Source organism: Mus caroli, unplaced genomic scaffold, assembly GCF_900094665.2.
Source record: "Mus caroli unplaced genomic scaffold, CAROLI_EIJ_v1.1 scaffold_18695_1, whole genome shotgun sequence".
NCBI classification, from domain to species: Eukaryota; Metazoa; Chordata; class Mammalia; order Rodentia; family Muridae; genus Mus; species Mus caroli.
In genome coordinates this window covers 6503-19606 of record NW_018389306.1, presented here as the reverse complement: position 1 = coordinate 19606, position 13104 = coordinate 6503, and the positions used below count along the sequence as shown (strand labels likewise).

General features: G+C 36.4%; 1 protein-coding gene across 1 annotated transcript; it reads right to left on the bottom strand.

Moving 5' to 3' along the window:
- Positions 1 to 7813: 7813 nt before the first annotated feature.
- On the bottom strand, positions 7814 to 8482 carry LOC110288027 (olfactory receptor 1537-like; the record flags this gene model as incomplete). Its single annotated transcript, XM_021154484.1, has 1 exon — positions 7814 to 8482. A coding segment is annotated over one exon (669 nt), but the record flags the coding sequence as incomplete, so codon positions are not given.
- Positions 8483 to 13104: the final 4622 nt, after the last annotated feature.

The following is a 13104-nucleotide window of genomic DNA, read 5'->3' as shown; positions in this document are numbered from 1 at the left end:
TTTCCAGAGTGGTTGTACAAGCTTGCAATCCCACCAACAATGGAGGAGTGTTCCTCTTTCTCCACATCCTCGCCAGCATCTGCTGTCACCTGAGTTTTTGATCTTAGCCACTCTGACAGGTGTGAGGTGAGATCTCAGTGTTGTTTTGATTTGCATTTCCCTGATGATTAAGGATGTTGAACATTTTTTCTGGTGCTTCTTAGCCAATTGTATTACTCAGGTGAGAATTCTTTGTTTAGCTCTGAGCCCCATATTTTAATCGGCTTATTCAATTTTCTGGAGACCACCACCTTATAGAATTCTTTATATATATTGGATATTAGTTCCCTCTCTAATTTAGGATAGGTAAAGAACCTTTCCCAATCACCTGGTGGTCTTTTTGTCTTATTGTCGGTGTCTTTTGTCTTGCAGAAGCTTTGCAATTTTATGAGGTCCCATTTGTCAATTCTCGATCTTACAGAACAAGCCATTGCTGTTCTATTCAGGAATTTTTTCCCCTGTACCCATATCTTCCTTACTAGAAAGTAGGTTTTTCCCTACTTTCTCCTCTATAAGTTTCAGTGTGTCTGGTTGTATGTGGAGTTCCTTAATCCACTTAGATTTGACCTTAGTAAAAGGAGAAAGGCATGGATCAATTTGCATTCTTCTACATGATAACCACCAGTTGTGCCAGCACCTTTTGTTGAAAATGCTGTGTTTTTTCCACTGGATGGTTTTTGCTCCCTTGTCAAAGATCAAGTTACCATAGGTGTGTGGGTTCATTTCTGGGTCTTCAATTCTATTCCATTGGTCTACTTGTCTGTCGCTATATCAGTACCATGCAGTTTTTATCACAATTGTTATGTAGGTCAGGCGTGGTGATTCCACCAGAGGTTCTTTTATCCTTGAGAAGAGTTTTTGCTAGCCTAGGTTTTTTGTTATTCCAGATGAATTTGCAGATTGTCTTTTTTTTTCTTTTTCTTTTTCTTTCTTTTATTTATTATGTATTTTCCTCAATTACATTTCCAATGCTATCCCAAAAGTCCCCCATAACCTTCCCCCACTGCCCTACACACCCATTCCCATTTTGTTGGCCCTGGCGTTCCCCTGTACTGGGACATATAAAGTTTGCGTGTCCAATGGGCGTCTATTTCCAGTGATGGCTGACTAGGCCATCTTTTGATACATATTCAGCTAGAGTTAAGTGCTCAGGAGTACTGGTTAGTTCATAATGGTTTTCCACCTATAGGGTTGCAGATCCCTTTAGTTCCTTGGGTACTTTCTCTAGCTCCTCCATTGGGGGTCCTGTGATCAATCCAATAGCTGACTGTGAGCATCCACTTCTGTGTTTGCTAGGCCCCTGCATAGGCTCACAAAAGACAGCTATATCTGGGACCTTTCAGCAAAATCTTGCTAGTGTATGCAATGCTGTCAGCGTTTGGAAGCGGTTTATGTGATGGATCCCTGGATATGGCAGTCTCTAATTGGTCTATCCTTTCATCACAGCTCCAAANTTTGTCTCTGTAANTCCTTCCATGGGTGTTTTGTTCCCAATTCTAANAANGGGCANAGTNTCCACACTTTGGTCTTCATTCTTCTTGAGTTTCATGNGTTTAGCAAATTGTATCTTATATCTTGGGTATCCTAAGTTTTGGGCTAATATCCACTTATCAGTGAGTACATATTTTGTGAGTTCCTTTGTGATTGTGTTACCTCATGTAGGATGATGCCCTCCAGGTCCATCCATTTTCCTAGGAATTTAATAAATTCATTCTTTTTAATAGCTGTGTAGTACTCCATTGTGTAAATGTACCACATTTTCTGTATCCATTCCTCTGTTGAGGGGCATCTGGGTTCTTTCCAGATTCTGGCAAATATAAATAAGGCTGCTATGAACATAGTGCCCTTCTTACCGGTTGGGACGTCTTCTGGATATATGCCCTGGAGAGGTATTGGTGGATCCTCTGGTAGTACTATGTCCAATTTTCTAAGGAACCGCAGGACTGATTTCAGAGTGGTTGTACAAGCTTGCAATCCCACCAACAATGGAGGAGTGTTCTTCTTTCTCCACATCCTCGCCAGCATCTGCAGTCACCTGAATTTATGATCTTAGCCATTCTGACTAGTGTGAGATGGAATCTCAGGGTTGTTTTGATTTGCATTTCCCTGATGATTAAGGATCCTGAACATTTTTTCAGGTGCTTCTCTCCCATTCGGTATTCCTCAGGTGAGAATTCTTTGTTCATTTCTGAGCCCCATTTTTTAATGGGTTGTTTGATTTTCTGGAGTCTACCTTCTTGAGTTCTTTATATATATTGGATATTAGTTCCCTATCAGATTTAGGGTAGGTAAAGATCCTTTCGCAATCTGTTGGTGGTCTTTTTTTCTTATTGACGGTGTCTTTTGCCTTGCAGAAGCTTTGCAGTTTCATGAGGTCCCATTTGTCAGTTCTCGATCTTATAGCACAAGCCATTGCTGTTCTATTCAGCCATTTTCCCCCTGTGCCCATATCTTCAAGGATTTTCCTCACTTTCTCCCCTATAAGTTTCAGTGTCTCTGGTTTTATGTGAAGTTCCTTGATCCACTTAGATTTGACCTTAGTTCAAGGAGATAGGTATGGATCGATTCCCTTTCTTCTACATGATAACAGTCAGTTGTGCCAGCACCATTTGTTGAAAATGCTGTCTTTCTTCCACTGGATGATTTTAGCTCCCTTGTTGAAGATCAAGTGACCATAGGTGTGTCGGTTCATTTCTGGGTCTTCAATTCTATTCCATTGGTGTACTTGTCTGTCACTATACCAGTACCATGCAGTTTTTATCACAATTGCTCTGTTGTAAAGCTTTAGGTCAGGCATGGTGATTCCACCTGAGGTTCTTTTATCCTTGAGAAGAATTTTTGCTATGCTAGGTTTTTGTTTTTCCAGATGAATTTGCAGATTGCCTTTTTTAATTAGTTGATGAATTGAGTTGAATTTTGATGGGGATTGCATTGAATCTGTATATTGCTTTTGGCAAGATAGCCATTTTTACTAATGGCTATCTTGCTAAACTATACTTCTAAATGAATGATAACTTTTATATGTTTGAAAGTTTCCTTGGTAATACACATCTCCCCTTTTATAGTTTTTTATGGTACACTAGAATAAGAGAATAATTGGTTAATTAATGGAGATATTCAGCTATTTCTGATTATTTTTCACAATGATTGTTCCATACCGTATAGTCCTAAGTGACAAGAGTTAGTATGTGAGACAAACATGCTCACCTTACCTCTCCTGATATTCTCAATGTCATTTTTTATTTGCTGGTCCCAAATGGTACTAATCCTGGAATTTGTAGAAATATTTTCCAGTTAGTATTGAGAAGACAAGCCTAGTCTTCAATGATATCAGTACTGTTGAGCCTAGTTCACATCTCAAGTCATCTTCTTCCACGACTCAGTGTGTGCCTCTTCAGATTCAATTTCTGAAACCCACAGTCACTTGAGCAGTTATTAAGCTCTGCTTTACTTAAGTTCTTCAGGTATTATATGTCAGGAAATAAACATTCTCGAAGGACTTTGATTATTCTAGAAATATGCTCTTGGCAAAAATAACTATTATCAGTGCCAGTTGCCCAATTGCTAAGTTATTATTTAAAAAGATTTCTGTCATTTCTGTTTTTCAAATCCTAATAAAGTGTTTTGAGTATGTGGATCACTGAAGAACTGTGTTAAAAAGTTCGCTATAATCAAGTAGGTATGGGTAAGAGTGAGATTCTGGAAATATCTTAGGAGTCTTTGGCTGACACAACAGAGTACATAAGATGTAACCATGTTTTAGATAGAATAACACATTTCTGAATGAGTTATATGGTATTAATTATAAGCATAACATAACTTAAATAATAAACATATTCACATGAATATTATTAAGAGTTTCCCCAACAACACAAACTGCATTAATTTCTTCCCAATTTAAGAAACCATTGGAAAAAGTAGAATTCTCTAAATGAAAATGGATGGGGAATGAATGGGACTATAGAAGCATTTGAATTGTTTCTTGACTAAATAGAAACCAAAACAATAGAAAATTTAAACTATCAAAGTGACTTGTAAGACTAAAGTGTCTTAATATCTGAGTAGGCAAATGAATGGAACTAGAAAATAACATTCTATGTGAGGTAACTCAGACCTGAAAAAACATGTGTGGTATGTAATCTCTAATAAGTGGATATTTTTCAAAACCAAAAATGTACAGAATATCCAAGATATAGTCTACAGAACTCTAAAAGATTAACAAACTGAAAGGCCCAAGTTAGGATGCCTCAGTCCCACATGGGAGGGAGAAGAAAGCAACCAGGATGGGGGAGGGAGGGGACAGAAGGGGAGGGAGGGGTGGAAGGAAGGAAGGAGGGAGGGACCAGGCAGGGAAAGTTGAGGGAGGGGGGAGAGGGGAACATAATCTGGTATTGGGTGAGGAAAAAGAACTGAAGCCCTGAGGGCCAGAAAGAATGAAAACAGGAAGTGAGGGAACCTTCAGAATGAACCAGAGCCCCAGGAGGTGAGAGACTCTCAGTACTCCAAGAAAGGGACCTTACAGTGGAGAGAAGTTACTTGTAAAGCCCACATCCAGCAGAAAGACATGGCATAAAGAGAGGGATGTGGTAGCCATCCCACAGGGAAAATCCCAAACTATAATCATTCCTGTCTAAAAGAACTGCAGGCATGGAAATGGAGAAGAGCCTGAGGAAAGGAAGGTTCAGCGACAGGCCCAAAGTGGGATTCAGCTCATGGGGAAGCTCCAAGGCCTGACACTATTACTGACTCTATAAGTGTGCTTACAAAAAGGAACCTATCATGACTAGCCTCTGAAAGATGCAACAAGAAGCTGAAAGAGTCAGATGCAAATATTGGCACCCAACCAATGGACTGAAGCAGCTGCCCCCTGTGGCTGAATTAGGGAAAAACTTGAAGAAGCTGAGGAGGGGGGCAACCCTGTAGGAGAACCAGCAGACTCAATTAATATTGGCTCCAGAGATCTCTCAAACACTGGATCACCAACCAGGCAGCATATGCCAGCTGATATGAGGCCCCCAAAATATATAGAGCAGGGGGTTTCCAAGTCTGGGGTCAGACAGAGAAAATGCATGTAACCCTCAAGAGACCGGAGGCCCCAGGGAGTTTAGAGGTCTTGTGGGGTAGGGGTAGGGTGGGGTGGGGACATCCAACATGCTCTTGGAGACAGGGGGACATGGAGAAGATATGGAATGTGGAACAGTAGGAGAGTAGACTGAGAGGGGAATAAAATCTGGAGTGTAAAAATAATAATAATAATAAAAGTCTAAAGTGTCTTCTGCTGTAGCCATTTTATTTTGCTCTTTATAAGTTTCCCTTATTTTTTCTTTTGTAAACAATAAACAGAGTAAATACTCAAATTAATAGAGAGCATGTAACATATAAATAAAACTATGACATTCAATAAAACATAGCACTTAATATTATAAAAAATATCTTTTTTTGAAAAATTTTATAAGATATTTTCTTTATTTACATTTCAAATGTTATCCCTTTCCTGGTTTCCCCTCTGAAAGCCTGGAATCCCATCCACCCTAAAATATCAACAATACCTGCTCACCAACCCACACACAAGGCTAGGTGCTGTCCAGAGTCCACAGGCCCCTGACTCCATTCTCTGCTCTTCCTTAACTCTCAGAATTGCCTAAATGTCCAAGAGTTAGAGAACCACACAACCCTGGCCTCATTGCAGGCCTCGGGACAGCCCCAACCCGACCAAAAAAACCAAACAAACAAAAAACCAAAAAACAAAAAACCCCCCACAAAACAGCCCTGGCATTCCCACAAGTCATAATGCACTTTCCCACCCTGGAGCAGTGTCTTAGTGCTTCCCTACAGTCCTCCTGTGGGGTGTGTAAATGCAGGCAAACTCCATGCATTCTGACTCCACAAGAGGTCATGCCCAGTGGCTGAGCAGGCACTGACTGACACCCTCTATAGGATGTAGGGTTGGTAAAGATTTTTTTTTAACCAATATTTATGTTGCCATTTTGTTCTGTTGACAGTGTCCTTTGCTTACAGAAGTTTTACAGTTTCATGAGGTCCCATTTGTCAATTGATCTTAGAACCTGAGCCAGTTTAACCAGCACCATTTAAAATGTCCTTTTTCCAAAGGGTAGTTTTGGATTCTTTGTCAAAGATCATGTGACCATAAGAGTGTGGGTTCATTTCTAGGTCTTCAAGTGTATTCCATTGATCTACCTGTTTGTCTCTGTACAAATATGATGAGGTTTTCGATCACGATTGCTCTGTAGTTTGAGATGGTGATACTCCCAGAATTTCTTTTGTTATTGAGAATTGTTTTCAGTATCCTGGATTTTTTTCTTATTACAGACAAAAGTGAGAATTGTTCTTTCTATCCCTATGAAGAATTGAGTTGGAATTTTGATGGGAATTGTATTGAGTCTTTAGAATGCTTTTGGTAAGGTGGCCATTTTTACAATGTTAATCCTACTGATGCATGGGCCTGGGAGATCTTTCCATCTTCTGAGGTCTTCAATTTCTTTCTTCAGAGACTTGAAGTTCTTGTCATATGAATCAATCACTTGCTTGGTTAGAGTTACACCAAGATATTTTATATTATTTGTGACTATAATGAAGGGTGACATGTCCATAATTTCATTCTCAGTCCTTTTATCCTTTGTGTAGAGGAATACTACTGCTTTGTTTGAGTTAATTTTATATCCAGAAACTTTGCTAAAGTTGCTTATCAGCAATAGAAATCCTCTGGTATAATTTTTGGGGTTGCTTACATATACTATTATATCATCTGCAAATAGTGATACCTTGACTTCTTCCTTTCTGATTTGTATCCCTTTGATGCCCTTTTGCAGTCTAATTGCTATTGTTTGACCTTCAAGTACTATATTAAATAAATAGGAAGGGAATGGACAGCCTTGTATCATCCCTGATTTTAGTAGCATTTCTACAAGATTCTCACCTTTTAATTTGATGTTGGGTATTGGTTTGCTGTATCTTGCTTTTAATATGTTTAAGTATGTCCCTAGAATTCCTGATCTTTCCAAGCCATTTCATCTGAAAGGATGTTGCATTTTTTGTTATAGGCTTTTTCAGCATCTAATGAGATTATCTTGTAATTATTTTCTTTAAGTTTGTTTATATAGTGGATGATGTTGATGGATTTCCATATATTGAATCATACCTAGTTTTCATTCATCTCCTAGTTAGAAAAGAATAATATGTCACTCTTTTGTATTCACTTCCAATATTAAAGCTTTAAAAAATCACAGGGACTCTATTCCAAGATAAAGAAATAGGGAAATTAATGATCCTGAGAACAGTATAAGATTTCCTATGGGTATATAAGAATAAAAGGAGAAGAAGACATTAATTCGAGTGAGAGCAGGGGGACCATGGGAGTGAATTATAAGGAGATGAGGGGAATAATATATTTACAGGCCTTACATACAGTTATCAAAAATGAAATAAAATTGAATAAAAAGAAGCACTTTGTTGTAATTAAAACTTCATTATTTCAAAAGTTATTTATATGAAAAACATTGTGTATCATGAAAGACAATCCAGTATGGGCATAAGGATTTATATCTTCCATATTATTTGTTGATTTTGCTGTTTATGAGATGATTATGAGATAAGTGCTTGAAATTTAAAGTTGAAATTTGTAATAATAAAAATTACCAAAGGTCCTAGCAAATGAGTAATTATAGTGTATGGTAGGATAAAATAAATAGTATCAATCAAATCTATGTGTTTTTAAATAGTTTGGTCTAATAAATAATCTACACATGACTTCTGCTTACATGAATTTTTTTCTTTCAAGTATTTTCTTCAGTGCAACACTGACATCCTTATTCCCCAGGCTGTAGATCAAGGGGTTCAGCATGGGCACAACAGTAGTATAAAACACAGAGGACACTTTCCCTTGGTCCATTGAACTCACTCGTGATGGCTGTAAGTACACAAATGCTGTAGAACCATAGAAGATAGCAACAGCAGAGATGTGGGAACTGCAAGTACTAAAGGCTTTCGACCTGCTCTCCCTAGAGCGAATGCGGAGGATGCTGGAAATAATGGACGTGTAGGAAGTAATAATGGTCAGCATTGGGACAAAGATATTCAGTGTACCAAAAACCAGAATCAACATTTCACTGACATATGTATTAGAGCATGCAAGTTTCAAGAGGGGAAGGAAATCACAGAAATAGTGGTTGATTACATCTGATTTGCAGAACTGGATCCTCAACATAAAGCCCATGTTTACTGATGCACAGAACATCGCAAAAATATATACCCCTGAAATCAGAGAACAGTAAATCTGAGAGGACATGGCTATATTGTAAACCAAGGGGTTACAGATGGCAACATAGCGGTCATATGCCATTGCAGCTAATGTGTAGCTCTCTGCTGTGCCAAAAATGATGACAAAATAGAGCTGAGTCATGCATCCAGGGTAGGTGATTAGGTTCTTCTCGGTCAGTTAGCCATTTTCATGTATATAATTACCTTTACTTTATCACCTTTGATAAATAAATTTATCTTGTGTTATATATACTTAGAAGTTAAGATTGTACTTCATGTAAAATACTATCACTGAATTTAAGTTTTAAAATTTTTCATTCTTTCATAGCTAAGTCTCAAAATTAAAATTTAGAGTTTGTATTAGTGAGTGAAAGTACCTGTGTTGAGAATGTAAGCTTTTCCTAAAATACAGTGATTATCCAAAATATACTGTTTCTAGGGATCTTCAGAGCGCTTATTTTTAGACATTCCCATTTTTCCAATTCCTAATATACTTAAGGTCTTTATGTATCAAAATGTGAAAATTGATTTACATGTAGCGAATCATTGTATTCAATACTGTAAACATGGTGCTACTAAATTACGTATTTGACTCATGATGAGACTATTATTAATTATTGGTCACATGGTAATTCTAGGATTAAGTAGTGGACATATGGTACTACTTGGAAGGGGATTTGTCTTGTGGACCAATTCTTTTTTTTTTTTTGCTTTTGTCAGAATACATTATCACAAAAACAAAAAAAGTACTGATAGACATCTTGCTAGATTTTTAGTCCCCCCCCACCCCCATACCCACCGTTCTTCAATATATTCTCCACATTTTTTGTGGAACAATTCTTTTTTTTTAATTTTTGATTTTTTTTATTATGTATTTTCCTCAATTACATTTCCAATGCTATCCCAAAAGTCCCCCATATCCTTTCCCCCACTTCCCTACCCACCCATTCCCATTTTTTTGGCCCTGGTGTTCCCCTGTACTGGGGCATATAAAGTTTGCAAGTCCAATGGGCCTCTCTTTCCAGTGATGGCGGACTAGGCCATCTTTTGATACATATGCAGCTAAAGTCAAGAGCTCCGGGGGATGCTGGTTAGTTCATAATGTTGTTCCACCTATAGGGTTGCAGATCCCTTTAGCTCCTTGGGTACTTTCTCTAGCTCCTCCATTGGGAGCACTGTGATCCATCCACTAGGTGACTGTGAGCATCCACTTCTGTGTTTGCTAGGTCCTGGCATAGTCTCAGAAGAGACAGCTATATCTGGGTGTTGTGGAACAATTCTTAAGAGGAGCAAAGTCAGTCACTGTTGGTTACATAGTGAAGCCATTAAGACAATGTGCCCATATTCACTCCCATTATTTATCAATGACACTGTTAGCTAATACAATGCATTTTTATTATTTATAAAGAAATTAATATTGTTAGTATCTTATTACTCAGAAAATCTGCAGTATTATTTTGTTGTTAGGCTCTATTGATATTCTCTCAAATGAAAAAATGGATATTTCTACATATTAAAATTTTAGAAACAGACGTAACTCAGCTCTTCCTTTCCCATTTATACGTTGTGCCCTAAGAAGTATTGCCATGCAGAATGAGGTTAATTAGGGGAACGTATAACTATTATCCTCTATCCTATTGAATTGTGAATCAATTATTGATTCTGAATATACAGGAAATTCCAAACTGAATTAGACTTTAATAATTCAAAAGTAAAAAGGGGAAATAAATGTTTTTAAAATGCAAATATTTAAACCTTGCATAAATAATAACATAAATTTCAAGAAAGCTCATAGATTTAAGTAGACACTTATTAAATTTTTGATAGCTCTAGAAGACTTCAACTTCAATGTTGCTTAGAACCTCACACACACAAATAAAGAAAACAGAAATCATATGTCTGGGCACAGCAAAACAGATGCTCCTAAACCTCACAGTGATTGTGCAAGCATGCACAGGAACAGTGTGAGCCAAAGTCAGCCTATGTGCCAGCAGAGAAAGGTGAGTTCCACACAGAGATCACCTCAGCTGAGGAGCTATTGACACTGTATAACTGCTGAGAGAGGGCATGTCAGTTTTCTCTAAAGTGGAGTACCAGACAAGTTGACCATATAAGAGAGGGAAATCATATATCCATAAATATATGGACGGAACAAATTGACTACAATGGGAAAATGGTGACAACAGGATAGAACTGCAAAGGAAGGGAAAGAGAGGGACCTGGGAAATGTTTGGGGAAGGAGAGTGAATATGATCAAAGTATGTGTATGAAAGGAAGAGTTAAGTAAAGGGTTTTAAAGCTTAAAGGGATGAAAATGAGGAGACGAACCAATAATGACTAAATGAATCTGCCATAGGACTAATATGAAATGCCCTAAATATCTGCAATACTTATACTCTAAAGACAACAATGTTTAAAGTGAAATGAGAGTGTTAATGAAAAATAAAAACCTATAGATAAGACATGTCAATATGTGAAGTGTAAATATGTTTATGAACATATGCCAATAATGATTCAACATCAATGAAATCAAAATGAGACACATTCCTACAAGTATATAAGAATGGCTTTTGAAAAGTTGTAGCAATGCCACATGTATACAAGGGATATCCAGACAAATCAAAGAGCATGCATTAGTGGAGTAAATTTTAAAACCTTGAAAATGTGTAAAGCTGGCTTGACAGCATATTATAAGTGTGAAGACAAATCTGCCATTCATTTCAAGTATAGGCTTCTCAGTGTTTTCCAAGATAAATGGGAACAGTTTTATGCACAAAGCCTATGAAATATGTTTTAAGCTTTATTCATTTACGATTAAAGCCTTAGTAGGAATGAACCCAAATATTCAATTTTATTTCTAGTATAGAAGGTAATTCTGATTAGCATTTATAATTTATAATGGAATACATTATATTTGACGCTGTCCCTTGTAATCATCCACCATCTTGGGTGAATGGGTCCCTCTTTTCTGTACACAAATTTAAAAATCCCAGACACTGTTGTTACACCAAAGACATGTTTTTTAAACATGTAAAAATTTCTATCAATGCATATTAAAGATTATACTATTCCAAATTAGACACTGACTATTTTGAAGCACTGCATAATGCATTTTGTTTGTTCATTTTTATTATATTGCTTAGTTATTCACTGGCCCAATGACTTTGTAAATACTATCCTATTAACTATTGAGCAAAGTATAGGAATACATGGACTAAAATGCTTGTTATGTTTTTCTTACTTTAATTTTCAAACTTGAGTCACACCTATTTTCAATAAACTATATTCCCCTTTTCCAACTGTACTGTTCTAAATCTGTTCTGTCTGGTATAAATGCAGGACCATAAGCTAGTCTCTGTATGTCAAACAATGTATTCTGTATTTCTACTTTATTACTTTGTGTCCTTACAGTAAAACATAGTTCAATGGAATTTCTAAAATTAAAATAATGAAACACAAATACTATAAAATATGAACAAATTCACAGCAAATATCCAGAATTCAATGCAATAAAATCCAAATAAACTTAATATACTAGGCCTTTCAAATAGCTCCGAGAGAATTGAAGAAAGGTTTAGTGAGAGAACAACTCATAATAATAGTGTTCTTTTATGTTCAGTAGGGTAAAATTATCAGACCTCAAAGACTCATGTATAGGTTTTTTATAATTCAATTAGTAGATTTCACATGTATGTGAAATATATAATATCATAGTATTTAAGGTACCAATATAGTACTTTAAGGCAACCTTTGTTTATTTTGGGTCATTTCAGAATTTATGGTAAAAATTATTATAGCCCAATGTTATAAAAAATGCATCTTAACAGACTAAACACAATGAAATAAAAAAACTCAGGATATATAAAAAGCTCAATACTGAGCTTTCTTCTTGAACCTCTCTAATTTGATATGCACATATACTATTAGCAGGTGCTTTAACTTCCATTTTAATATACTGTACTTTTTATCATTACATGTTTCATTATATGAAGTCTGTATGCACAGGTATGTTGTAGTGCACATTGAATGACAGAGAATAAGTTTGAACAACATCTTTTCTCTTTCAAACATGAGAGTATAGAATGAGAATTCAGGTAATCAGGATTGTGTGACAAGAGCATTTATCCTATGAGTCATCTTGTCTGTCCAGTTTGTGCCTGCCTTTTTTCTTTCTTTCTTTCTTTCTTTCTTTCTTTCTTTCTTTCTTTCTTTCTTTCTTTCTTTCTTTCTTTCTTTCTTTCTTTCTTTCTTTCTTTCTTCCTTTCTTTCTTTCTTTCTTCCTTTCTTTCTTTCTTTCTTTCTTTCTTTCTTCCCTTTTTAATGATTTTTATTAGTTATTTTCTTTATTTACATTTCAAATGTTATCCCCTTTCCTAGTTTCCTCTCCAAAAATCCCCTATCCTCTCCCCCTCCTCCCTGCTCACCAACCCAACCACTCTTGCTTCCAGGCCATGGCACTGTCCTATACTAGGGCATATAACCTTCTCAGGACCAAGGGCATCTTCTTCCATTGATGAACGACTAGTACCTTAATGTATAAGACAGTAACCTTTGTAGTTGCTTTTCCCTGAGATGTAAAGCACATATTAATATGAAGTATGTATTAATTTATTTCTTCATATTGTTATTCTTATATCACATAAAATATTTACATAATTAATAAAAATTTTGTAAATTGGCAAATATGTAAACGTATTCATGAAGAATAAATGTTTTGTATTTTTTTTTGTTTAGTCTTAACCTTATCACCAAAAAAGTACTGAATTTGTGCCAAACATCTCCTTTTGA